The sequence below is a fragment of the Aotus nancymaae genome, unplaced genomic scaffold (assembly GCF_030222135.1).
Source record: "Aotus nancymaae isolate 86718 unplaced genomic scaffold, 86718_ANA_hifiasm-v0.15.2.pri h1tg000099l, whole genome shotgun sequence".
Classification (NCBI taxonomy): domain Eukaryota; kingdom Metazoa; phylum Chordata; class Mammalia; order Primates; family Aotidae; genus Aotus; species Aotus nancymaae.
Window position 1 is genome coordinate 7,005,533 of NW_026988514.1, and position 27,515 is coordinate 7,033,047.

The window sequence follows — 27,515 nt, forward strand, 5'->3', positions numbered from 1 at the left end:
AGCCACCGCAGTGGGCCATTGAACATCTTTTTGTGTGCTTATTGGCCAGTAAAAGACCCTTAAAAAACTTTTAAATTTGATCTAGCTTCACATGTACAGAGAAGTTATAGAATATTTAAAACAAAAAACTATGTACCCTTCACTCAGATTTACCAGCTGTTAACATTTTGCTCCATTTGAGCTATCATTTCCCCCGCACCTGGCTCTTTCTCTCTCTTTTTTTTTTTTTTCAAAAACAGTCTTGCTCTGTTACTCAGGCTGGAGTGCAGTGGCGCAACCTATGCTAACTGCAGCCTTGACCTCCTGGGCTCAAGCGATCCTCCTGCCTCAGCCCCCAAGTAGCTGGGACTATAGGTACGTGCCACCACGCCAGGCCAATTTTTGCATTTTTTGTAGAGATGGGCTTTTGCCATGTCCAGGCTGGTCTTGAACTCCTGAGCTCAGGCAATCTGCCTGCCCAGCCTCCCAAAGTGCTGAAATTACAGTCTTGAGCCACTGTACCCAGCATCTGTCTCTCTCCCCTGCCCCGACACACGTACACACTTATACACACTTTTTAAAAACAATTTGAGACTAATTTGCATTCATCATGTCCCTTCATCTATGAACACTTCAATGTGGAGTTCCGGAGAACAAGAACTTTTTTTTTACATGAACTTTTTTTTACGTGATTTCAAAACATTTATCAAAAATCAGAAAACTCAATGTTGATAAAATAATATTATGTAATCCATAGTCCATATTCAAACTTCATCAGTTGTCCTAATATTCTATGGTCAAGTCCAGGATCACAGATTACATTTAGCCATCAGATTTCTTTAATCACCTTTCATGTGAAATAGCTCCTCAACCTTTCTCCATCTTCCATGGTCTTGATATTTTTGAAAGTTTAGGCCGGTTATTTTGTAAAATAGGTTTGTCTGTAGTTTTCTTGTGGTTAGATTAAATTCTGCATTTAAATATTTAATTTTACTTATTTTTGAGGCAGGATTTCACTCTATTGCCCAGGCCAGAGTGCAGTGGTGCAATCATGGCTCCATTGCAGCCTCAACCTCCTGGGCTCAAGTGATGCTCCTGCCTCAGTCTCCTGAGTAGCTGGGACTAAAGGTATATGCTACCACACTCACGGATTTTTGTATTTTTTATATAGATAAGGTTTCATCATATTTAGGCTGATCTGGAACTCCTGAGCTCAAGCAATCCACCTGCCTAAGCCTCCTTAGATTTTTTTTTTTTTTTGTCCAAATGACTTGTTTTATGATAACAGAACAGGTTGTATGTATAGAATCGTCAAATACCAAACCAGACAGGGAAACCATCCAGACCTGGGCTCACAGTCTCCCTTTTCAGGGCTAACTTAAAATGTAATTCAACTGGGCAAGTCAGGATGCCATAATGAGTCTTTCAGATCATTCCCATGTTTGTCTACCCATAAATACTGCAAGCCTTTAAAATTGCCATCCTAGATTTAGAGAGTACCTTTTATGATCATGTAGCCAGACCTCCCTGTCTGCTTTATATCAATGAAGGTTTCTCTTTAATATTTTGCCAGAAAATTTAATGTGGAATTCATTAGGAAAGGCCTGGCAAAGGTAAAACTGATCCCAAAACTTAATGGTTTTCAGAGAAAGAGGATAACAAAGGAATGCAGAGGACTGAATCAATATAAAAACAAACGTGGAGATTTTCTTATCTTTCTCCTAACCAGAGTTTGGACGCACAGCAAGAAAAACAGGAGATCTCAGGGCCTGCCTTGATTCACTCAGAATTAAGGAGTGGCCAGCAAAGCTCTCAGAAACCAAGGGCACCACACAGAAAACTTATCTGTCCTTTGAGTCACAAAATCCAACCTATATCAGATCGTCTAATAAAAATGCACAGATCACTAACAGTGAAAAAATGTTCCTCTCAGGGTTCCACAAAATTGGACAAATGGTGTCTTTCAGCAACAGAGTGAGCACTATCAAGTTCTAAAACTTCTCCCCCACCAATTTATTGCTACGTAAGTGTCTCTCGGTCTGGTAAGTTGGGACGAATTTGTGGTTTGTCATCAGAATCATCTCCAGTGGGGTCATTTTCCTCACCCGACTCCACGTAGATTGGCCAGTCATTGTCTGTATCACTCTTCTTGGCTTTCGGATGAAGCTTCCACCAAGCTAAGCCTCCACTTAAGCCACAGGCCTGAGTCAATGCACCCAGCCTAGGTCATTCCTTTCAGAATCACTGCAGGAAGTACCCTCCCTGAGCTCAGGGTCACCAAAGGGAGAGGAGGGTGGGAGGACAGGGCAGAATTTCTTCACTAATCCGTGGACACCAGCCCACTATTGTGTACTTAGTCTGCGGGAGATAAACACAGGATTTCATGTTTATCTACTTGAAATATTATCCATATTTATCTACTACCTTCATCACTCCTCCTTTGATTGTAGAACAAATTAAATATTTATCTGCCTTAATTCCTCCTCCTTTCACTGTAGGACAAACTAAATATTGATATGCCTTAGTCCCTCCTCCTTTTGACTTTAAGACAAATCAAATAAAGAAATGTCTTTATTGACTTTTTACTTTATTTTTCTGGTAGTGTGGCAGGTGGGAAGGTAAAGATGCGTGGAGAAGGTAATAGAGGGCTAGATCCTATGACGCTGTGTGCTCAGCCAAGGGAGGAACTGGACTTTGTGAGCATCAAACAAAAGGGTGCCTGTGCTGAGGGAACTGTGTGGGGTTAACCCGGGAGAAAGGAGGCTGTGTCTGCACCCCAGGCATGTTAATGGGACAGCAAATACAACAAGCAGAAGCTGTTGTCTGGCAGAGAAACTTTCCTTTTTGCGGGGAGGGGTAGGAATCTCACTGTATCACCCAGGCTGGAGTCCAATGGTGCAATCTTGGCTCAATGCAACCTCCACCTCCCAGGTTCAAGCAGTTCTCCTGCCTCAGCCTCCCAAATAACTGGAATTACAGGTGCCCACCACCACACCCGGCTAATTTTTTTGTATTTAGTAGAGAAGTGGTCTCACTATGTTGGTCGGGCTGGTCTCCACCTCCTGACCTCAGGTGATCCATCTGCCTCGGCCTCCCAAAGTGCTGGAATTACAGGCGTGAGCCACTGTGTCCATCCCAGAAAGTTTTCTTTCTTTTTTATTTAATGGAGGAAAGATATACATATATTTAGAATTATGCAGCTGGACTCAGATTTTAGATGATTCCAATTTTGTTGGCAGCATCCAAAGCATGGTAATCAGGAGCTAGTTGAACATATGCCTTCTTCTCTCCATCAGGCCGAATCGGGGTGTTGACCTTGGCCACATCCTTGCCATAGAGCTTCTTCGCAGCCTGTTTGATCTGGTGCTTGTTAGCCTAACATCGATAATGAACACAAGTGTGTGGTCTTCTAGCGTCTTCATGGCTGATCAGTGGTCAGCAGAAAAGGGGAAACTTGATGATAGCATAGTGATCAAGCTTGTTTTTCCTGGGGACACTCTTCCAAGGATATCTGGGCTGCCTCTGGAGCCACAGTGTCTTGGGCTGGCCAAAGGTGGGTTGAAGTGTGGATCTTGTTCTTTTTTTTTTTTGTGGCTGTGGGCACCTTTCAACACTGCCTTCTTGGCCTTTAAAGCCTTGGCTTTGGGCTGGGCATGGTGGCTCTTGCCTGTAATCCAAGCACTTTGGGAGGCCGAGGTGGGCGGATCACAAGGTCAAGAGATCGAGACCCATCTTGGCCAACATGGTGAAATCCCATCTCCACTAAAAATACAAAAATTAGCTGGGCATGGTGGTGCACGCCTGTAGTCCCAGCTACTCGGGAGGCTGAGGCAAGAGAATCACTTGAACCTGGGTGGTGGAGGTTGCAGTTAACCGAGATCTCACCACTGCACTCCAGCCTGGTCATAGCAAGACTCTGTCTCAAAAAAAAAAAAAAATAGAGGGGCAGGAGCTTCAGGCTTCCGTCTTGGCTCTCGGCGCCATCTTGTGAATAGAGAAAGTTTCCTTTCTACTGCCATTTTTACTTCTGAATTTTGGGGATCGTTCTTGGTGTCCACCCCATTCTTCAGGAGTGTGGGGTGGATCTTAGGGATGGTGATGTCTTCATTTCCCTGTGATGAGATCTGGGGCATGACTTTATTTTTTATTTATTTATTTTTTTTGAGACAGAGTTTCACTCTTGTTACCCAGGCTGGAGTACAATGGCGCGATCTCGGCTCACCGCAACCTCAGCCTCCTGGGTTCAAGCAATTCTCCTGCCTCAGCCTCCCGAGTAGCTGGGACTACAGGCATGCGCCACCATGCTCGGCTAATTTTTTGTATGTTTAGTAGAGACGGGGTTTCATCATGTTGACCAAGATGGTCTCGATCTCTTGACCTCGTGATCCACCCACCTCAGCCTCCCAAAGTGCTGGGATTACAGGCGTGAGCCACTGCGTCCGGCCTGGGGCATGACTTTAAACAGTGTGAAGGAAGGAGATCTCCAGGCACTTGAATAGAATGAAGAAGCAGGATGGGATTTGAGAAGAAATATGATTTTGAAAAAAGGAGAACTGGATTTGAGTTCGTAATTAAACTATGCACCTCAAAGGTCATTCAGCACGCCTATCTGCACAATGGGTATAATTGCCCTACAGAACTAAATCAAAAAGGCAATGGAGAAGAAGCTATAATGCACTGAACATGTTTAACTCGTTGTTACCTAAGCTAACCAAAGGCTTCACAGGCTGAATTCATCTCCCAAGTTCTCTTTCTGTACTTGAAATTCTGCCTTAGGTTGCTTAAAACTTAAGAAAGAGAATATCGGGCCGGGTGCAGTGGCTTATGCCTGTAATCCCAGCACTTTGGGAGGCCGAGGCGGGTGGATCACAAGGTCAAGAGATCAAGACCATCCTGGTCAACATGGTGAAACCCTGTCTCTACTAAAAATACAAAAAATTAGCTGGGCATGGTGGCGCATGCCTGTAATCCCAGCTACTCAGGAGGCTGAGGCAGAAAAACCAGGAGGCGGAGGTTGCGGTGAGCTGAGATCGCGCCATTGCACTCCAGCCTGGGTAACAAGAGTGAAACTCCATCTGAAAAAAAAAAAAAAAGAAAGAAAGAAAGAGAATATCGCTTCCTCTGCCTGCCTTCTTGAGTACACTTGCCTACACAAAGATGCACATCCCTATTTGTGTGTGTCTGTGTTCATTTGCTTTGACATTCTTGTGAAAGTCAAAGTTTCCCAGCTGTTGACATACACAAGTTTGTTTGGTGCAAGCTGCCAGACACATCCCTTAGAGAGGCCCTTTGATACTCTGGGAAAGACATCGGACTTAGGGTCAGAATGAAAGGAAAGACATGTGATGTGTATAGGGTGCAGTGATTTGGAGTTTTACCTGTATTCTTTTGACTTCAACAAGCCTGAGGACTAGCCACAAATGTACTTAGTTTACAAATGAGGAAACTGGTCCAAAAGTTGTTACCCATCAAAGGTCATATGTGGCAGAGCCAAGATTTGAGCCCAGTTATGTGTGATGAACTTAGCCTGTGCTCTTTAAACTTCTGAATGCTGACCATTGGGGAGATCTAAACTTAGATAAATTACATTTTCTCTCCAAGACGATTTACTTATCAATACAATAACACCAGCCTTACCAATCTATTGTTTTGATACAAGACTCAAACATGCCGGATATATGTGAAAGCAACCTACAAGCTCTCTAATCATGCTCACCTAAAAGATTCCCAGGATGTAATAGGCTCAAAGAAACCTCTTCTAGAAATATAAAAGAGAATACTAGATTATGCAGAAATTCATTATTAATTTTTTTTAATCCATCCTTTCATTCAGCAAACATTTATCTGTTATTGACTTTATGCAGCATGGCCTTTTAAGGATTGGAGGACAGGTGAAGAACTCAGGTGCCAGAATGCATCCTCCTGCTGATGAGGTCAGTACACATTTTCATTTTAAAACACCCTGTCCAGCCAAGCATGATGGATCATGCCTGTAATCTCAACATTGGAAGACCAAGGTGGGAGGATTGCTTCAGTCCAGGAGTTCAAGACTAGCCTGGGCAACATAAAAAGACCCCATCTCTCTAAATAAACAAATAAAAGCCCTATCTTTGAAAATAAAACTCTTTAAGAAAGGTTTAATGAACTGGGTGTAGTACCTCATGCCTGCAATACAGCACTTTGGGAGGCTGAAGCAGGAGGGTCACTTTAGCCCAGAAGTTCAAGACCAGCCTGGGCAACATATTGTTGTGGGAAATCAGGGAACCGGAGAGACCAGTGAGGTTACAGGAGGATTTTATTTAAAGTGTACACTGGCTCAGTGGATTTGCATTCAAGGTACTGAGTGCAGGACGAAGAGTCCCAGTGCCTTTTGTGCATTTTAGGGATTGAAAAGAAGTTAGCTTACAGAGGTGAGAGCAAAAGTAATCAATACAATGACAGGCTTACATATAACTTTTGGTATGCGGGCCAGGTGGCCTTATTTTGAGCCCAGTCAGGACCAGATCAGTCTCTTTTTGATGTTTGTAATATTATTTTGTTTGCACATTTTTTATGGTCTTCATTGTGTTATTTAGATACAAAACAGGCAAGTAATACATGGGAAACAGATATCCATAAATTTTTAGACTTATTTATACTATGAAGGTAAGGATTAGGAAGAAAATTTGTTACCCTCCAGACGGTGAGGGAGTATTGGGAAAGTCTTTAGAGCACATTTTCTTGAGTTCTGGCTTTTGAGATAACATTATCAAGGTTTCTCCTGGAGCCTGAACTAGTTGACTGCCCCCAGTCTAACACAGACAGCCTGTTTCTTTACTTTGTATGATTTTATCCTTTTTCTTTCATTTCTGCCTCATTCCTTTCTTTGATACTTTCTATGAGTACAACTCAATTGAAAGCATTGCTATTATTTAGTTTTTCAGGAGGTGGGGTTTTTGTTGTTGGCAAAGATTGATACCTTGTTAGAGTCATTAGTTGGGTTGTGGTTGTTTTGTTTGCTAAAACTTTTATTGTAGACTGAATGCTCTTAATAATAAGGGGCAAGAGATAAGGGAGTATTAAGCAGCTTTTTAGTATAGTTAGCATCATGTCTATTAATGTTTTAAGACCACTAAAGGATGAGAACTAACCTTTACAAAGGGAATCTGGAGACTATCTGAGTTTCCAAGTTCGAACTGGGATATGAGCTAGTTTTTGTATTAATTATGAATAATTTTTAGGCAGCAGTTGGTTAAGTTGAATTTTCCACACATTCTTTTTTCTTGAGCTAGAAGGTAATTTAAAGTTAGCCTCTTTTGGTAAATAGCATTTTTTACTTTTGTGGATTGTTGGGTTAACAGATTTAAAGCAATTGCTGTTTTATTAGTAATAATTTCAAGTACTGCTTGTAACCTTATATATGCAGTTAAGCATGTAAATTGGGGTACGGTGTTTCCAAGATTTGTCTCGTGCTGGTCTATAATATTGACTTATTCTTTAAGGGATCTAATTAGTGTACTTTTAGTTTTTAATTTTTATTTTTTTATGTTTACATTGTTTTTATTTTATTATAAATGGGGTACCCTAAATTTGTTGTTGTTGTTAAAGTGGGAGCAGAAAGAAAGATGGTTTGATTGTTTCTTTTACGCAGGCCTCTGTCCAGTTGGGAGGTAACTGCCAATAAGCCCATTGCCTACAGAGTAAATAGAGGCCAGAGGGTGCTCACCAGCTGTTAGGTGTCTCCAGTTGGTATTAGGAATGGCTTTGAGAAGGAGAGTGAGAAAATGGGTTGTAGCGTGGCAATCTGGTGCTATTTTATTTTGTTTTTGCCTCACCATAAAGTCTTTTTATTGTTTTATTATAATACTGCTATTTTAAGCAATTCATTTTTCAACTGGGTTTGTGAAGGTTTTATTTTTATGGGCAGTACGATTTTTTTTTATGATAAAAGATTTTAAGAGCCAAATGCTCAAACGTTTGGGCGTTGGCTCAGGGGAGGTGAGAGTTAGGGTAAAGATTTTTTGAGACATTAACTCTTTTGTTTTCCATGGCCATTGATTTTCCATATTGTTTTTTTTGCAAATAACAGGAGGAGACACTTAGATTGCTGCCTATGTTTTTGACCAGTTGAGTAAACAGATTACAGTCTACAGGAGGGAATTTGGGCATTTTTTTGGTTCATATTTTTAGAGAATGACTTGAAAACTCGAAACTGTTGCTGAGCTGGATGGGTCCAAGTTTCTTTTTTGATAATATATAGGTGAGCGGTTGGGTACGTTTTTATTAGGATCATTATGGGGTGGCCTGTAGTTCATACAGGTTGGTCTGGCTCTAGGATGGTAAGATTTATAGAATTGTAGGTTTTTGTTTTATAACCTGGTTTTACTGTCATTTTAGTAAGCATAACTGGCTCTTGAAAATTCCGTTTAGGATACCAGATAGGGAACCATGCTATGCAGTACCTACGGTTTTTTGGGGGGTCTCAGGGGGGCAAGGTGGAGTAATTCTTGGTTCACGTACATATTTGCGAAGGTTATTATAGTACTTTTGTAGGCTAGGTTATTGCAGGTGGCAGTGTAGGTTGAGTCTGGGTATAGTGCCTGGTAAACATTAAAACATAAGGAAATGGCTTTCTTGTGGAAGGGTGGGACCTTAGTTGGTTTAGAAGGTGACCTTTTTTATTTATTTATTTTATGTGTGCTTTAAACAAAGTCCCGGATGTGGACTTGGGGTTATAACATATGTGAGGTTTGTTATTTTGGGGATTACAAACTGAGTAGATTATTTGGTCATATATACACGTTTCTAGATGGGTTTTTGTGTATTTATAATATGTTTGGTACAATAGAGTTCTAATTACTGTGTTTTCAATCCAGATAGTATGTATGCAGTGAAGGTGCCCTTTTGAGGGTTGCCCTGCTTCCCTATTTGGATAAAGGAACCAGCCAAAACAAGGCAAGGGATAGCATCCTCATATTTAGCTTGGGCAGGGTAAATTTTCTCCTGGGCAGAGGGATTGGCAAAAATGACAACATAGCAATAGAATAGTTAACAGTACTGAGATAGCAATTAAGTTTAAATTTTTTTATTATATTTACTTTTGATGATGTTTTAAACTTTGGTAGACTAGTCAGCTTTTGGTTGTGTGACTAGAGCAGAGCTTGCAGTTTTTTTTCAAGCTTTTGCCATGTGTAGACTGGCCAGCTTCTGGAGTGGCCAGAGCAGGGCTGTGGTCGTTTTCAATGCTAACATGGTTTTGTTGCAGGATTAATCGGGTTGGATGGTCTGGATTTTGTTGACTGGTCCACTGGTCCTGGGTTGTTGGTTTTAGCTGATTGTGGTGGATTCAAGGCACGACACCTGCAACTTTAACAGTAGCGGGAGTGGACAATATTATACTCTGGGACCCATCCAATATGGGTCCTAGAGAAGTTGAGTTTCATTTTTTGAACCAGAGTCTCCTGGTTTGAAGGGATGTGTGCTGGTTTTGTTAGACTTATAGGTATTTTTTTTTTTTTGCACTCATCTGTATACTTTTTGTATTGCCATGTTTAAAGCCTGCATTTGCCTTCTTAGAGGTTAGCTCCCCTAACTTATGGAGATCATTTTTAAGCTGACTTATAAGTAAGGGTGGTCTGTGGAACAAAATTTTATAGGGTGAATACCCAGTTTGTTTTGTGGGGGTGTATTTGACTCAGAGGAGGATTATGGGCAGTATTTGATCTACTGTAGGTGAGTTTTTTGATAGAACTTTTTAAGTAGCTGTTTGAGTGTTTCATTTATGTGTTTCACCTTTTCTGAGCTCTGCAGCTGATAGGTGGTATGCAGTTTTTACTTTTTCTTTAATAGATGTGTTAGGTTATGAACTGTTTTGGCTACAAATATCAGCCCATATAAGGGGAAACTTTCCCTATGTTGTATTTTTCTGTTATTCACTCTCTAAAACTAAAACCTTAATGTTCATCAGGAGTTACAAACCATGACCAACTAATTACAAGAAATCATCAAATATGACTGTAGGAGATCTTGATGGTAATCACTTTAAACATTAATGAACTTAAAAATGAACTATGAAGATTGGAATTTTTCTTTCCTGCTCTATTAGTCAGCCCGGGCTGCCATAACAAAATGCCACAGACTGGGAGGCTTAAGTAATGGAAATTCCTTTCTCACAGTTCTGGGGGCTGGAAGTCCACGATCAAGGTGCAGGCAAGGCAGGCTTCATTCTGAGGCCCCTCTCTTGGCTCATATGTGGCCACTCTCTCTCTGTGTGCTCACATGACCTCTTTGCACTCCTGGAAAGGAGCAAGACATGTCAAGTCTCTGCCTCATGGTACTGGCACTTTAGTGAACAAGGCAGACAATAAACACACAAATTCATAAAGTAAAATGGGGCTGTGGTGATCTGTGAATGAAACACAACATGAAACAACGAAGTGGTGGGAGAGAATGCTGTTCTGAGCTCTGACCTGAAGTGAGGGAGTGAGATTATGACTATCTTGGGGAGAGAGAGCAGCCAGGGCAAAAGCCAGGGACCAGAATTTCCTTGGACATGTATGATTTTGGTTTCAAGTGTTTTTGAAAGTGTTATTGTTTAAAAAATGAAAAAAATGAAGCATATCTGCCAGAGCTGTCCATTTTCATTACCGACTCTGTAAAATACCCTGTTCTTTGCATACTGTGTGTTATTTTGCCAGCTGCTGCATTAGCCTTCAAAAGCATTTGGAAACTTCAGATGAACTACATTTTTTTGCAAAGTATATTACTTTCTGTGGTATTTTTTCCTGCAATGGAAGCATAGTAAGTATTTTATGGAAATGTTAGCAATTCTGTATCAACTTTGAAATAAAATAATTTTTTTTTTTTAAGAGACAGGGTTTCACCATATTGGGCAGGCTGGTCTCGAACTCCGAACCTCAGGTGATCCACCTGCCTCGGCCTCCCAAAGTGCTGGGATTATAGGCGTGAGGCACCGCGCCTGGCCAAAAAATTTATTTAAAAAAAAAAAGAATTTCCTTGATTTGTTCAAGGAACATCTGGTCAAAGTGGACAGATTAGAGTTGTGAAGGGAAAAAGGTTAGGCCCTAAGATTAGGCAAGATTAGGCAGCTCAAAAGAAGTTGGGGATGTGCTTTGGATTGTAAGGGTAATGAAGAGCCCTTGGAGGTTTCGGATCAAAGGAAGGACTAGTCATATGTTTATCTTCAAATGACCGTCCTGTCTGCCCTGTAGACAGCAAGCAGCCAAAGGGCTTGGCAGAGTCCCTCTTTGAAGCTATTACAGTAGCTCAGGTGAAAGATGATAGTGCCCTGGCTTAGGTTGTGGGAAGAGGTTAGATTAAGCTTCATGGTGAAAATAGAGAGAACTGAGATTGCTGGTGAATTAGATATGGGAAGAAAAAGAGTTGGGGATGGGTCCAAGAATTGTGGCCTGAGCAGCTGAATGGACTGTTTCCTGAGGCAGGGAACACTGTGGGAGAGGTTTTCTTGGGGATATGTCCAGAGATGTTTTAATGTACATATTGGCATCCACCTTCTCATCTTTTATTTTATTTTACTTTTTTTGAGACAAAGTCTTGCTCTGGTCACCCAGGCTGGAGTGCAGTGGCACGATCTTGGCTCACTGCAACCTCCACCTCCTGGGTTCAAGTAATTCTCCTGCCTCAACCTGTTGAGTAGCTGGGACTACAGGTGCATACCACCACACCTGGCTAATTTTTGTATTTTTAGTAGAGGTAGGTTTTCACCATGTTGGCCAGGGTCATCTTGAACTCCTGACCTCAAATGATGCACCCAACTCAGCCTCCAAAAGTGCTGAGATGACAGGCGTGAGCCACTACACCTGGCTCACATTCTCATCTTTTAAATATGTGCAGGTGGGATTGAGTTACACACAGCATCACAGTTATCTGTTGCTGTGTAATAAACCACCCAAAGAGTTGGTGGCATAAAATGTTCTTAATTTGCTATGTGTCCCAATTCTGTGAGCTCAGCAGGTGTTCTCTCTTGGGGTGTCTCCCATCCAGCTACAGTCAGATGGCAGTGGAGGTTGCAACCATCTGAAGGTGCACCTAGGCAGACGTGCAGGCTGGGTCTGCTGGGAGCTCAGCCATGTCGGTCAACCAGAGTGGCTGCATACAGTCTGCTCTTGAGGCTCCGGCGTCTCAGAGCCTGGTGACTGGGTTCTGAGATGGGGCATCCTCAGAGCGAGCATCTCAGTGGAGTGAGGCAGAAGCTTCAAGGAAGCCCTATAACATCACTGCTGCCATATTCCATTGGCTAAGCAAGTCACTGGCCAGCCCAGATGCAAGGGGGGAAACAGACTTTACTCCTGATTTGGGGGAAACAAAGTCACATTGCAGAAGAGTAGACACTGCTATGGCTGTCTTCGGAAACTATAATCTGTCACATGTAGTGTTTTGCATATTGCTTTTTACTCTTAAAGGTATACTTGGAGGTCTTTTTGATAACAGTACATAGAAAATGACCTCATTCTTTTTTTTTTTTTTTTAATAATAACATGTTTTTATTTCTCTCAGAACTTTAAAATGTGAACATTATATAATTCAGCCAGTCTTTACTTCCAGGTAACTTCTTCAACAGGTCGCAATTCCCTTTGAAATAACATACTCTTGTTCCAGAAGGCAGTTAGCTTTTCATCACTCTTTCTGTCTAAATAACATCCCATGACAAATCCCATAGGGACAAGAACATGAACCCAGTGGTCCTGCACAATCTAAAGTAAGTTCACCATGATCGCTGCAGGCCTAGTGCCAACAGAGACCCCATGACCTAGGGCAATGGAGAACTCAGCCACCCATGCCTATCTACCTCATTCTTTTTAAGGGCTGTGTACGAGTTCTTTATAATGACTATCATAATGTATTTAGCTAGTTCCCTATAGATGGTTCTCTCTTTCCTTCTTTCTCCTTTTCTTTCCCCAATAGAAACAGTGGTACAATGATCATTTTAGTACTTATATTTTGAGCATACCTATGCCAATATATCCAGAGATTTTTAAAGTTTTGTAATTATTGCCTGTGGCTTCATTCACAAACAATCATAATATCACAAAATATTAGAAACCAAAGATATTTTAGGCCATTATTTTTTACATGTGGTCTCTGGACCTCCTGCATCAGAATCAAGTGACATGCCTCACTGAAAAGGCAGATCCCAGGGCCCCAGACCTATGAGATCATACTGTCCAGGGTAGAGTCCTAGGAATATGTATTTTCAGAGGTTCTCTGGTTGATTCTTATGAATTTGGAAGTTTGAGAATAATGATTTGGTTGAACTCTCTTACTTTAAAAGTGGAAAAACTGGAGGTAGATCAATGACTGCTTGATGCTTTGCCAGGTTTCTCCTAAGACAAAATATTCTCTCACAAAACAGATATATTTCAGACAGAAACCATATATTAACTATCTCAATGATTCCAGTACTCAGTACCATGCATGGTTGGTGATAAGGGCTCAGTAAATATTTGCCGAATGTCAAAATCAACTGACCACAAATGTAGGGTTTCCTTCTGACAGAGCAGGAGCACTGTCATCTCGGACAAACCCCACCACTTCAAGTTCCAGCTCCCTTTCTAGCCTCATACATTTCAAGGAAATCACTTATCTTCTAACTACAAGCAGTCAAAAAAAAAAAAAAAAAAGCAGACAGTAAAACACAAATAAAACACCTCGGGCACAAAAACCAGTGGGGAAAAAGTTGCTAGGGTTACTGCTAAACTTCACTTTCTAGCCTCATACATTATAAGGAAATCACTTCTCTTCTACTACAAGTGGTCAGAAAAAGGAGACAGTAAAACACAAATAAAACAACTCAGAAGCTGGGCACGGTGGCTCACGCCTGTAATCCTAGCATTTTGGGAGGCTGAGGTGGGTGGATCACCTGAGGTCAGGAGTTCAAGACCAGCCTGGCCATCATGGTGAAACCCCATCTTTAAAAAAATAAAAATAAAGAAAAAAAATAAAATAGCTCGGGCACAAAAAACTGTAGGGAAAACATCTCTTGGGTAACTGCCAAACTTCACGCTCATACAATGGGCCTCAGTAAAACAGTGGGCCTTAATAAGCACATTCCTTTCCCTTCAGGTGCACTAAAATAAAAAAGCTAAAAGCAAACTCAGGGCAGGGGATATACCTGCAACTGCAAAAATATGTATAAAAACAAAAACTCAACTCTCTATCCCAAATAAGCACACACACACACACACACATGCACACACACACACACACACACACACAAAGCATTCCAAGCCTCTAATAAACTCTCCCACCCTAAATCCTTAAAAACCCTTAGTCTGTAAAAAAAAAAGTGTGCCTCTTACCTAAGTTGGCCAAACACTCCTCTCAGGTTTGTTTTCTCTAAGATAAACCTGTCTTAACTAGCAAGCCACCTTTCCTGTTTATTTCCTCTTTCTTTAATTCTTACACTTTCTGGACTCTCAATTTTCTCTATTTGCTTGATGTGCATATCTGCCCTTATGCTAGTATCACACTGTCTTGATTGTTGTGGCCTTGTAGTGATAAAAGTTCTCACCAAACTTTAATTGGGCTCCTCTAAGCCCTTTTTGAATTAAGCCTCAGTCTTGGCCTATAAGAACTGCAGACTGTGGGTGGCATGTGGTGGCTCACGCCTGTAATCCCAGCACTTTGGGAGGCCAAGGCGGGCGGATCATCTGAGGTCAGGAGTTTGTGATCAACCTGGCCAACATGGTGAAACCCGTCTCTACTAAAAAAAAAAAAAATACAAAAAATAGCCAGTCATGGTGGCATGCACCTGTAATCCCAGCTACCCAGGAGGCAGAGGCAGGAGAATCACTTGAACCCAGGAGTTGGAGGTTGCAGTGAGCTGAGATTGTGCCACTGCACTCCAGCCTGGGCAACAAAGTGAAATTCAATCTGAAAAAAACAAAACAAAACAAAAAAGAATTGCAGACTCTTAGAGGGTGCAAGGCAATATAATAATAATTATTATTATAGTTAATAATAAATAATAAAAAGGAAAATATAAATAAAAAGGAAAACTATAGACTGTCAGCACAAATTATTTCATCCACCTCCAACACTAAGAGACTCGAACAAACACTACCATCATCTCTAACAGCTCATGGGCACACCCTTAGGATAATGACCTCAGCCCCCTTAAGTTTCTGCCTAATAAAATTCAATGCTACCCCAAGAATTTATAATTTGTTCCAAGGAAAAACCTGAATATAGTTCCCTGAACAACCTTTTCCCAAAGTATTTACTTTAGAAAACTGACAATTAGCAATCTTTTCTTTGTCTCTTTGAAATGTATCTTCTATAACACAGGAATGTTTTTCCCAAGGACCTGGGAGTCATCCCTTTGAAATGTAGTTGTAAATTAGGACAGAGCCTCTGTGTCCCAATCTCAGTGGTAGGGTAGGACCCTAGTATTGATAAGCACCAGCTTACAATCTGGTCAATGTGCTCATTGACCAAACCTCCCTCCCCTCAACTAGCATCCTTCAGTACTTTTCCCTTAACACACCCTAGCATTTAAAAAGCCTCCTGCTGGCTCATGCCTGTAATCCCAGCACTTTGGGAGGCCATGGCCAGCAGAACATGAGGTGAACAGTTCAAAACCAGCGTGGACAACATGGCAAAACCCCATCTCTACTAAAAATTCAAAAATTAGCTGGGCATGGTGGCAGGACCCTGTAATCCCAGCTACTCAGGGGACACTGCTCATGGTGAGGACAGAAGATTGATAGCTGATGTTCTTCACTCTGATTCAGTGGTTGCATTTACTTTCCATGTGCTCTATGAAGAGAATGAGGGCCTGCAATGCTGGTGTACATCAGTTCAGATACACTGGTGGGTACATGGCTGCATGTTGGATCTCCTGGTCCCTGCAGACCTCAGCATCATGCAGAAACAGGAGTGGAACCTGGCACAACAGGGTCACCCAGACTGACTGCTGGCAGTGAGGAAGGAGACCCTTAATCCTCTTCAGCCTTCTGCATTGCATCTCAAAGGAGAAGCTAGAAGTCAGCCAGAAGGGAGAATGGTTGGCACTGCCAGCCAGGGTAAAAATAAGACCCCTACTGGTTACCACAATCTCTCCCATAGATCGAAGGCATCATATGGAGGAATCCTTCCAGAAGGCATCTGAACAAGCTCAAACTCCAACGTAAGCCACATACCCCATGGCTACTCCATGAACCAAGACCCTTTCACATGTAATTTCTAGAGCTGTAAGCCTATATAAAGGCAGGACTTCTCTTTGTTAGATGAGCTCAGCTATTAGGCAGCCATGCCACCTTGTTCCCAGCTGAATAAATCACCCCTTTCTTCCTAGTTCAGTGCTTGAGAGGTCTGTTTCTTATGGCCGCTCCTGCTTTAGCAGCTGAACTGAGGGGTCAGTGGTTGAGCCATACTGGCTGTTCAACACTTTGCATGCCACTTCCAGAAAGAAAAAGCAAGATCCTTGTCACCAGAGCCTTCTTGTGACTGTGTTACATTCAACACAAGACAAGCCTCAGCTTCACATAAGGGAGCGGTCTCTGGGACAACCCATTGAAAGTGTGGGAGGCAGGTGGTTTCTGGTTCTGTGCACGGTTGTTCTAAGCTGTAAATGAGGAAGGAGACCCTTAATCCTCTTAAGCTTCTAAGAGCCCTTCCAGGTAGACTTCTACATTGCATTTCAATAGGAGAAATAAAGGCTGGCAGACCCGGCACAATCCTTAATCCCACTCCTGTAGATAACAGGCATGGTATGGAGGAATCTTTCTGGAAGGCATTGTTTTTGCTTAAACACCGTCAAAAACCTACCTAGTCACACACCCCATGCCTACTTCATGGATCAACACCCTTTCACATTAATTTCTAGAACTGTAAGCCATTAAAAGGGCAAAGATTTTCTTTGTTGAGGAGCTCGGCTGTTAAGGTATTTTCACCTGCTGCAGCTCCCAGCCAGATAAATCACCACTTCCTTTCCTGTTCTGTGTTTGAGAGGTTTGTCTGTAGCCACTCTTGCTTCATAAATACATGATCCTTGACCAAATACCCTTGAATCCACTTGACAGACAGGAAGCTTCCAGACCTCCAAGGAGATGCCTCAGTCTCCCTTTTCTCTGGGACAAAACTTGGTTTTGGTTTCTTAGGTTTCTCAGTGACTAATCCTGAACATGTTTGCTTTCACTTCGTTTCTTTGTTCCAGTGTTTTCTCTGCTGTTTTCACACCTCTCTGGATAAGATTTCCAAGTTCATTACAGAAAATAAGAAAGATTATTTACCAGCAGTCTTCCAGGTCCCTGGCTTGTCAGCCTCAATGCATTCCAGTGCACTCCTGTGACACCTTATCCAGAGTAGCTGTGGCTAACAGCATTTACAGTATTTGTTCTCGCTGTTCCATTAGTGGCTTCCTTTTCCAAGTCAGTTGTTTGCCTGGATATCCAGGATCTCTATCCCACTGCCACCATCACCCCATGTATGAGGTTTGCCCTACAGCATTTTTGTTGCTGTATAAAGACCCTCTACTGCATTTTTTGGCATGGAGAATTTCTCTTACTGTACTTTAGAAGGAAGAGATTATGCAGAAAGGGATCCATGGATGGGGGCAAAGTCAATCTTTCTGGTTTCTGCATGGCGAAAACTCTCATATGCCTGTCGTAGACTGAGCCCCTCATTCTAGAAGCTGGTCCACTTCTGGACTTAACAACTGAGCTGAAAATGTCTCTTTTTCCCCATGATCATTTTCGTTAAGTTTCCAACAGAAAAGAATCCTGACCAATGTAAAAATGAGTCCTGATGTAGGGTATTACAAAGATGGAGCTCTACAAAGTAAAACCGCTGGGGTGTAAGTGGACCTCAGGGAGGCTGGCTTTTGCCAGGCTGGGAACTGGGCAGTCCTCGAACACTGAGCACTTTTCCTTCTGCACCTTTGTGCTTGCTTGCCACGGGGAGGATGGCTTTTAAGGAGAGAGACCCTGGGAAGGAATGGGTGCAGATGGGGGGGAATGGGATTTGTTTTGCATGTTTGGGGTGAGAAAGGGACCCAGAGGGAAAGAGGAAAGAACAGGGGACAGTGGAGGGCAATGTGCAGGGTGGGGCTGGGGGTGCAGTCTTCACCTCTGGTCTCTGTGAGAAATGAAGTAAGATTATGTTCTGGGTATAAAGTAGGCAGTTGGGTGAGAGATTTAAGGGGAGACATCGTGGTCTGGAAAGGCTCTAGAACAGGATGGGAGAGGAAGTGGATGGGACACAAGCCATCAGCCTGAAGATGTGAGGGGAGCCCCTGCCGATCCTGGTATTAAATCACCTTTAGCCTAAAGCCTTCTCCTTACATAGTTTAAATTCACCCTAAAGGTTTTTCTGGAAGTGAACCATAAGCTAACTGGACATGTAAACAGACTGTCACCTACTCTCAGACCAAGTAGTTAAGTCTTGGTCAATCACAGCAGCAGGTGGCCAGCTGTTCAAACTGGGCTCAAATAAACTGAACACCATGCCATCACCAACCTGTCTATTTCTGTACCTCACTTCTACTTTCTGTATGTCACTTTCCTTTTTCTGGTCATAAAGCTTCAAGTGTGAGACAGTTCAGGAGTCTCTCTGAACCTATTTTTGCCTGGGGGCTGCCTGATTCACACAAATGGTTCTTTGCTCAATCAAACTCTGTTAAGTTTAATTTGTCTAAGGTTCTTTTAATATTGGGAATGTTGGCGGGGCACGGTGGCTCATGCCTGTAGTCCCAGCTCTTTGGGAGGCCAAGGCAGGCAGATCACTTGAGATCAGGAGTTGGAGACCAACCTGGGTGGCATGGTGAAACCCTGTCTCTACAAAAATCCAAAAATTAGCCACATGTGATGGTGCACGCCTGTCGTCCCAGCTACTCTGAAAGCTGAGGCACAAGAATCGCTTGTGCCCAGGAGGCAGAGGTTGCAGTGAGCTGAGACCGCACCACTGCACTCCGTCCTGGGCAACAGAGCATGAATCTATCTCAAAAAACAGACAACACACAAAAAACTCCAGGAATGAATGGCAACCCTGCCACAGCATCACCCCAAGGGCCGTGTGACTCCATGGACCTTGAGGTGTTTTTTGGGGCTTGTAGGGCCAACCCACAGATGGGAGAGTGTGGCTGTAGTCAAAGATGTGGTGCCAAGCAGCTCACGTGATGGGTGACATCCATCAGAGTCCATCATCCTTCAGTGGGGCAAGATAACCCCTCCTCCCACAGTGGCTGTGGCTCAAATTCTCAGAAACAGCACTTCAGCAGATGGAAAGTGTGAGCCTCAGGTACGGTAGAAAAATGTGCCGTGACCATTCTCATTTGGCTGCATAAGCTCTGTGAGAAATTATCAGTAGGAACGATATCCATTAGGAAAACTTCATCACAAAGCTGGGCTTCCAAAGTCCCTCTTCAAGCATCCCATCGTGTTTTAGCTTGTGATGGAGGACAGCATGTTCTCTTCCATTGGGATCTAATGCATCAACTGTCAGCAGGACTGAGCTTCTGCTGGCAAAGCGCTATGTCCTATTTCAAGCATGACGCATCTCCAGAGGTTAAAATTAGATCAATAGCCATTCACAAGGAACTCCTGAACATTCTTAGTTATAAGTATAGCGAGAAAGGCCTAGTTTACAGGGTATTTTATATTCACCCTTTCCCAACTGTCAATTCCCTGAACCTTCACAGCAGCCCTGAGAGGTAAGCAGGCTGGTTCCACTATTTCCCTACCTCTGATGATGACCTGACATATACCTGCTCTCATTCTTCATCTGTCCTTTGTCCTGCTTCTGAGACTGTGGTGGCTTCCCTCTGACAGTGTATGGGACTCTACACTTAGTAGATCATTTGACTTCCTTAGTCTCAGTCCTTGTCTGAAATCAGAGCACAGGATCCTTTTAGGGCCACTCTGGCCCTGAGATGCTACGATTACAACAGTTTCTGTTTAACAGATTAGTATGGTTTGGTACAGTAAAATGTTTTAAAGGCTTATTGTAAAATTGTGGCAAAAACAAAAGCTACACATAAAAGCATAACATAAACAGATACACATAATGATTTTTATGTAGCACCTGTGTCCCATGGAAGGCAGCAATCTCTGTTCATTTGATTAAAAAACCAGCCATTTATCAATTTAGAAAACATGAATCCTGTGGGTCATGGAAATGTGTATTTTCTGAACATAATTCTGAGTTGAGACTAAAAGGAAGGACTTGCTGTGCCATCAGAAGATAGTCAATGACAGGCCAGGCATGGTGGCTCACATCTGTAATCCTGATACTTTAGGAGGCCAAGGCAGGTGGATCAACTGAAGTCAGAAGTTCAAGACCAGCCTTGCCAACATGGAAAAATCCCATCTCTACTAAAAATACAAAATGTAGCCAGATGTGGTGGCACATGCCCGTAATCCAAGCTACTTGGGAGGCTGAAGAAGGAGAATCACTTGAACCTGGGAGGTGGAGGTTGCACTGAGCTGAGATGGCGCCACTGCACTCCAGCCTGCACAACAGAAGCAAGACTCCATCTGAAATAATATTAATATTAATAATAATAATTTTAAAAAGAAGATAGAAATGACCAAGAATGTTTGTCAGACAAATGCGTCAAATGAAACTTCTGCATAGGACAACATTTGATCCATCTTTTCTCAAAGGCCCATCTGTGATGACCAGACAGAAACTACAGGGAGTGAGGTTGGAGATCATCAGGAGAAAAGGTGCCTCTCCAGCAGACATGATGGGATGTCAGGAGGTGTCATAAAATGTGAAGTTGAACTACCTCTGAGAAGAAATGAGCAAGTAAAGTCTCCATGCAGTGAAAACAACCCCCTATAGAAGTGTCCTAAAAAAGGACGCTAGAGAATATTATCTCCAAATATGCTGGGTTTACTTGAGAATAGAAATCAGAACGATAATCTGGAATACAGGAAAGGACAAGCCACCAGTGCATTCGGAGAGGGAAAGGTAAAGGAGAGAATTTATTGGCAAAAAAATCAATGTACATAAACTGCTTAGAAACAGAGTTCATTGGTTCCAGAGGTTCAAAGCTAGAGAGCTGTCAGTGCATTGGTGGAGATGCATTTACTGAGCAAGGGTTTTCCTGAGAACATCTTATCTAAAGTACAGGAGTTGTAAAGAATGTCTAGTGATAAGCCTTATCAAAGCAGGAGAGATATGAAATGTTTCCAGAGGCTTATTGGAAACAGTTCTTATCTGAGCCTCCTCTCCTTTGGGCCTTCCTGGCCCTATTTTGTCTGGGTTTGATGAAAGTTGATTTCATCCTGGTTCACAGAAGGTAGTGGCTCCCCCCTGCCCTCCTTCCCAGTATCACTAGTTGCTGACCACAGGATGGCTAGAGTGTCTCCAGGGAAGTGTGACCTCGTGTTTGTGGCTTGTGGAAGTGAAACCAGTGTGAAGGCAGATGGCATGTTACAGAGATGATAGAATTGAGCAGAACATTGCTAAGGTTTCCAGAATAGAGGAGGCTTTGGTCATCAGACTCTTAGGGCAGAGGGATGCAGCAAGATGCTGTAGCTTGGTGGTAGCAGCCATTATCAGACTTGACAATGATGGAGTTCAGAACAGGCCACCCCAAAATATGCCACGTTGGCATTAGGATTATTGTGAGCTAAATGTATTGAAAAAAAAGAGGAAGAAAGAATAATGCTTTAACCCTCCCCTTTTCTTTTTGAAAGCAGAAATTAAAACCCCCATATGCAAGACGTCCTCTCTATACTGGAAGGAAGCTCACATTGTCATCATCAGGAATGGAAAGTTGAAGCCCAGAGAAATTTGTGCAAACGAACATTGTTAAGCTAACCCTTATCTTCCTAATTACTTCTGTACTCAATTAACTACCTAGTCCAAGCCCTTTTGATTGTCCCTGTCACATTTTCCCAATTTACTACTCTTCCCCCGGCTTTTAAAAAATTTTAAAATTTATTATTATTTTTTTTACTTTTTTCTTTTCGTCTTTTTCCCCACTCCCCCTCCATTTTCTTTTTTAGGGACAGGGTCCTGCTCTGTTATCCAGGCTGGAGTGCAGTGCTACCATCACAGCCAGTGGCACCATCACAGCTCACTGCAGCCTCAACCTCCTGGGCTCAAGTGATCATCCTACCTCAGCCTCCTGAGGCACATGCCACAGGGCCTGCTAATTTTAAAAATTTTTAATAGAGACTAGGTCTCACTGTAAGAGTTAAAGAAAGAGGAAAGAAACATGAAAAATGGCTCAACAGTAAAAGACAGGTTTATTTTGGAGAATAACCCTGAAAGGTGACCTGAGAGGCCAGTAGTAACTTCAGTGGAGGAAGAGGCTGGGCACAGAGTGCACAGAGTCCTGGGCATGGTGAGAGTGCAGGCTCCTGGACAGGCATTCAGAGCAGAGGACTGGGCTGGTGGGGCAGAACATGGAGAGGAAGCTTTGCATCCTGTGGGGGACAAACCAATGTGCATGTGGTTGTTCTGGACAGGCAGGTAGCTGTATTGAGACCCAGGGACTGGTCCACACAACCCACAAAGCCTTGTCAAGAAACCTACTGAATAAAAAGTTTATTAACAAACAGCCTTGCATAACAGCTCTTGCCGCTCATTTCTGAGGCGTTTAATGGTTCTACAACCCCTTCAACCTATGTGGCTTAACTTAAATCCCACTGCAGGCCTCCTGGTGGGTGTCCTCATTGTTCTCATCCTACACAGCAGCAGCACAGCTGCAGCTCCCATTTATAGAGCACATGTATGGGGTCAGGAATTGTGTGAAGCACTTTTTGGTCACTCATTTATTCACTCAATGAGTATTTGTTAGACTGAACTATGGTGCTGGCACTTGTCTGTGAGTCAAGAATGAAGACATGGACAAAAGAGATAAGTCCCTGCCCTAAAAGAACTGCTATTCCAGTCAGGGGCAGGCAGAGAATGGACAAGTCAACAGGGAGCTGTCTTAGGTGAGGCCATGGTCAGTACCTTGTAGAATAATAAATCAAGGAGGGAGGGGAAGAGAGGAGTGTTAGGGTGGGTGTTGTGAGGTCGCCCAGGGAAGGACCTCATGAGGGGGTGGCATTGGAGTAGAGCTCTGGAGGAACCAAGGGGGTGAGCTGTGCAGATCCTTGGGGAGAAGTCCATCCACAAAGAGGAAACAGCATGGGCACAACTTGGGGTCAGGGCCAGCAAGGAGGCCACGGCAGCTGGAATGGAGTGCTAGGAAGAAAAACCAAGATGCATAACAACATGTAACATATTATGGATTGTGTTCCAAAAAGCACACACATACACATGTGTATGTAGAGCCCATCACTAAGGAGATGATAAGTGTTCAAGGAATCAGTAACTGCCATGAGCTCCAGAGAGAGGAAGTGAGATACAGACAGGTGAAAGAGAGGCTTTTGCTTCTTTTTAATTTTTAAATTTTGTGGGCACATAGTAGGTGTATATATTTATGGGATACACAAGATGTTTTGACACTGGCATCCTCTCAAGCATGTATTCTTTGTGTTACAAACAATCCAATTATACTATTTAGTTATTTTTAAATGTACCATCATTATTGACGATAGTCATCCTGTTGTGCCATCAAATACTAGGCCTTCTTCATTCTATAATTTTTTACTCATTAACCATCCCTATTTTCTCCAAACCATCCCCCCACTCCCCTTCCCAGCCTCTGGTCACCATCCTTCTACTCTCTCTGTCCATGAGCTCCATTGTTTTGATTTTTAGATCCCACAAATAAGTGAGACCCTGTGGTGTTTTTCTTTCTGTGCCAGTTTATTTCACTTTACATAATGTCCTCTAGTTCTATCCATGTTACTGCAAACAGCAGGATCTCATTCTTTTTTGATGGCTGAATAGTGCTCCGTCGTGTACATATACCACATTTTCTTTATGTATTTGTCTGTTGAAAAGGCTTTTGGTTTTTTAAATGTTTTCTCATTTCCATACATTACTTTTCTTCATTTTTTCTTTGAGACAGAGTCTTGTTCTGTCACTCAGGCTGGAGTATAGTGGCATGAACTCAGCTCATTGCAACCTCTGCCTCCCGGGTTCTAGCAATTTTCTTGCTTCAGCCTCCTGAATAGCTGGGATTACAGGCATACACCATCACGAATGACTAATTTTTGTATTTTTAGTAGAGACAGGGTTTCACCATGTTGGCCAGGCTGGTCTTGAACTCCTGATCGCAAGTGATCCACTTGCCTTGGCTTTGCAAAGTGCTGGGATTACAGCAGTGAGCCACTATACTTGGCTCCATTACTTGTTTAAGAGTAAAATGTTTTCAAATCTATGAAACTCGAAAAGAAACCCCAAGAACTCATGATCTATTAACCACATATAAACAAAAATAAAAACCATACAATATATATTTGATAGTCTAAATTAAAGTTTAAAATCGCTTTCTTTCTCGACAAGATGGCCATGCCGGCGGTATCAGCAAGTGCTCCTCCTGCCACGCCAGCTCCGGCCCCGGCAGCGGCCCCAGTCTCGGTCCCAACCTCAGTCCCAGCCCCAGCGCCAACGCCAGCCCCAGCTGCGGCTCCGCCTTCCGCTGGGACTCCAGCCTCATCCTCAGATCCTGCGGCAGCAGCGGCTACGACTGCGGCTCCTGGCCAGACCTCGGCCTCAGCGCAAGCTCCGGCGCAGACCCCAGCGCTCGCTCTGCCTGGTCCCGCTCTCCCAGGGCCCTTCCCCGGCGGCCACGTCGTCAGGCTGCGCCCAGTCATTTTGGCCTCCATTGTGAACAGCTACGAGCGACGCAACGAGGGTGCTGCCCGAGTTATCGGGACCCTGCTGGGAACGGTGGACAAACACTCAGTGGAGGTCACCAATTGCTTTTCAGTGCCGCACAATGAGTCAGAAGATGAAGTGGCTGTTGACATGGAATTTGTTACGAACATGTATGAACTGCGTAAAAAAGTTTCTCCAAATGAGCTCATCCTGGGCTGGTAAGCTACAGGCCATGACATCACAGAGCACTCTGTGCTAATCCATGAGTACTACAGCCGGGAGGCCCCCAACCCCATCCACCTCACTGTGGAAACAAGTCTCCAGAACGGCCGCATGAGCATCGAAGCCTATGTCAGCACTTTAATGGGTGTCCCCGGGAGGACCATGGGAGTGATGTTCACACCTCTGACAGTGAAATACGCATACTATGACACTGAACGAATTGGAGTTGACCTGATCATGAAGACCTACTTTAGCCCCAACCGAGTGATTGGACTCTCTAGTGACTTGCAGCAAGTAGGAGGGGCATCAGCTCACATCCAGGATGCCCTGAGCACGGTGTTGCAATACACAGAGGATGTCCTGTCTGGAAAGGTGTCAGCTGACAATACTGTGGGCCGATTCCTGATGAGCCTGGTTAATCAAGTACCCAAAATAGTTCCTGATGACTTTAAAAGACCATGCTCAACAGCAACATCAATGACCTGCTGATGGTGACCTACCTGGCCAACCTCACACAGTCACAGATTGCCCTCAATGAGAAACTTGTAAACCTGTGAATGGGCCCCAGGCAGTATACCTGCCAGTCTAGGTCTCAACCCCAGGACTCAGAAGTGAAGGAGAAATGGGTTTTTTGTGGTCTTGAGTCACACTGAGAGAGTCAACTGCCTGTGACTCTAATAAACATAGCCTACCTTTTGTAAATTAACAACAACAACAAAAAAGTTTAAAATCTCTATATGTGAAAACATATTTGAGAGGTAAAAATGCAAATGAGGAAAATTTCTCATTCCTTAGTTCTCTCTCCAGAATGGGTGTGCTGCCCATAAAAAAAATCAGGGAAATATTTTAACATGTCTGACACTTGAATGCTAATATCTTTAATATATGAGGAGCCTTAACTAACCCAGAAGAAAAATATAAATACCCTAAACAGAAAAATAAAGTACATGAGTGAACAGGTACTCAGAAAGGAAGAAAAACAATTGCTCAGTACATATACAAAAAAATGCCTAATCTTGCCAATTAGCAAAGCAAAATAAATTAACACAAAACATTTCCCACCTATCAGAATAACAGGTGATAATTTGAGAAAATTATAATTTTCTATTACCCCAAAATTCTAACTCTATGAACTTATCTTAAAGAAATTAGTATAGGTGTGGGAAATTTTTATCAGATGGACCTGGATTTCAACACTGTTCCAAATTATAGGAAAACAAGGTCAGATACAATCTGCGTGTTCAACAAGAGGGACCTGACCAAATCAGAGATGGCCCAAATCATTCCATGGAATAAAATGTAGCCGTTAAAATAATAAATGGTCCAGGCATGGTGGCTTATGCCTGTAATCCCTACACTTTGGGAGGTGGAGGCAGGAGGATTACTTGAGTCCAGGAGGTCAAGACCAGCCTGGGCAACATAGCAAGACCCTGTCTCTACAAAAAATGTAAAAATTACCTGGCTGTGGTGGTGTGCACCTGTAGATCCACCTACTTGGCAGGCTTAGGTGGGAGGATTGCTTGAGTCTAGGGATTGGAGGTTACAGTGAGCTATGATGGTCCCACTGCACTCCAGCCTGGGCAGCAAAGCAAGACTTGGTCTTTCAAGAAAATTAAAATAAATGAAAAGCAAAAGAAATAATTAAAAGAAAAACAAGCTAGTTCCATCTGTAAGGATGGGAGTTGAGGTAGGATTAACATTGAAAACCTATCAGGCAGGTTTGGTCAGAGCTGGCTGTCACACCTGGGAAGCGCTGCTCATTTCAGTTTTGCCTTCCTCCCTGTGGGCTGCTGGCCACACCTGTCCTCAGCATCCTTTTCTCAACCCCTGGGAGCAGGAGATTTCTGCAATGGTAGGGATTGGTCATGCCAGGATATTTTTACTTGGAAATAGCTGAGATAACCCAGTGAAATCCTGTTCTGGGCAGCTGTTCTGTGCCAGGCACCCTGCCTGTCACTGGGAGGGACACTGACAGGAATAGATCACAGTCACCGTCTTGGTCACAGAGTTCTTATTGCAAACAATAGAACTTGTTCTACATGGTTTGAGCTGGAAAGAGATTTATTAGAGAATTCAAGCCTCTACTAAAGGCCAGAGGCACCGGCTTTGTTGGCACAAGGTCAGGTAGAGCACTGAAACCACACTGCTGCATGGCTCCAGCATAACCACCCTGCTACCAGTCACAGTCATGGCCCCCATGTGCTGACACTGCACACGGGACTCCAGAAACCCTTGCCCTGAGAGCCAGAACCCTCCACACCATCAGTCTCAGGGAGATTCTGCATGATTCCAGCGTCCTTGAACCCTCTCTGAAGAGGCCTTGCTGAGATGAGAGTGTTTGTGGAGCTGAGGTTCGTGCTTGTGCCCTGCAGGCAAGGAGGTGAGGGCAGCAAGTCCTAGCCACTCCCAAAGTAAGGCAGAACTTTCCACTTCACACTGAGGGAAGCTCTTGACACTTGCAGTTTTAAAGAAACCAAGGGGCTACAGTGCATGATGACTGTGCCCCGATTTCCAGGAACTTAGAGTCGATGCACACTTTAAACTCATGCAGGTGAAGGCAGAAGTGTGTGGCCCCCTTGGTGAGTGGGGAGGCAGCCAGACAGCACTACAGCTCTTCCAGGGAGCAG

The 27,515-nt window shown here is 43.2% G+C and overlaps 1 protein-coding gene and 1 pseudogene across 1 annotated transcript; one reads left to right on the forward strand and one right to left on the reverse strand.

Moving 5' to 3' along the window:
* The first annotated feature begins 328 nt into the window (after positions 1–328).
* Positions 329–26,248, forward strand: LOC105707577 (eukaryotic translation initiation factor 3 subunit F-like). The gene is given in 5 exon segments (XM_064370054.1): positions 329–354; positions 1,913–2,002; positions 5,844–5,912; positions 24,352–25,338; positions 25,341–26,248. Coding segments are annotated over 3 exon segments (1,113 nt in total). The 5' UTR covers positions 329–354; positions 1,913–2,002; positions 5,844–5,891; the 3' UTR covers positions 25,446–26,248.
* LOC135271932 (NADH dehydrogenase [ubiquinone] 1 beta subcomplex subunit 1-like) lies at positions 12,534–12,710 on the reverse strand (annotated as a pseudogene).
* Positions 26,249–27,515: the final 1,267 nt, after the last annotated feature.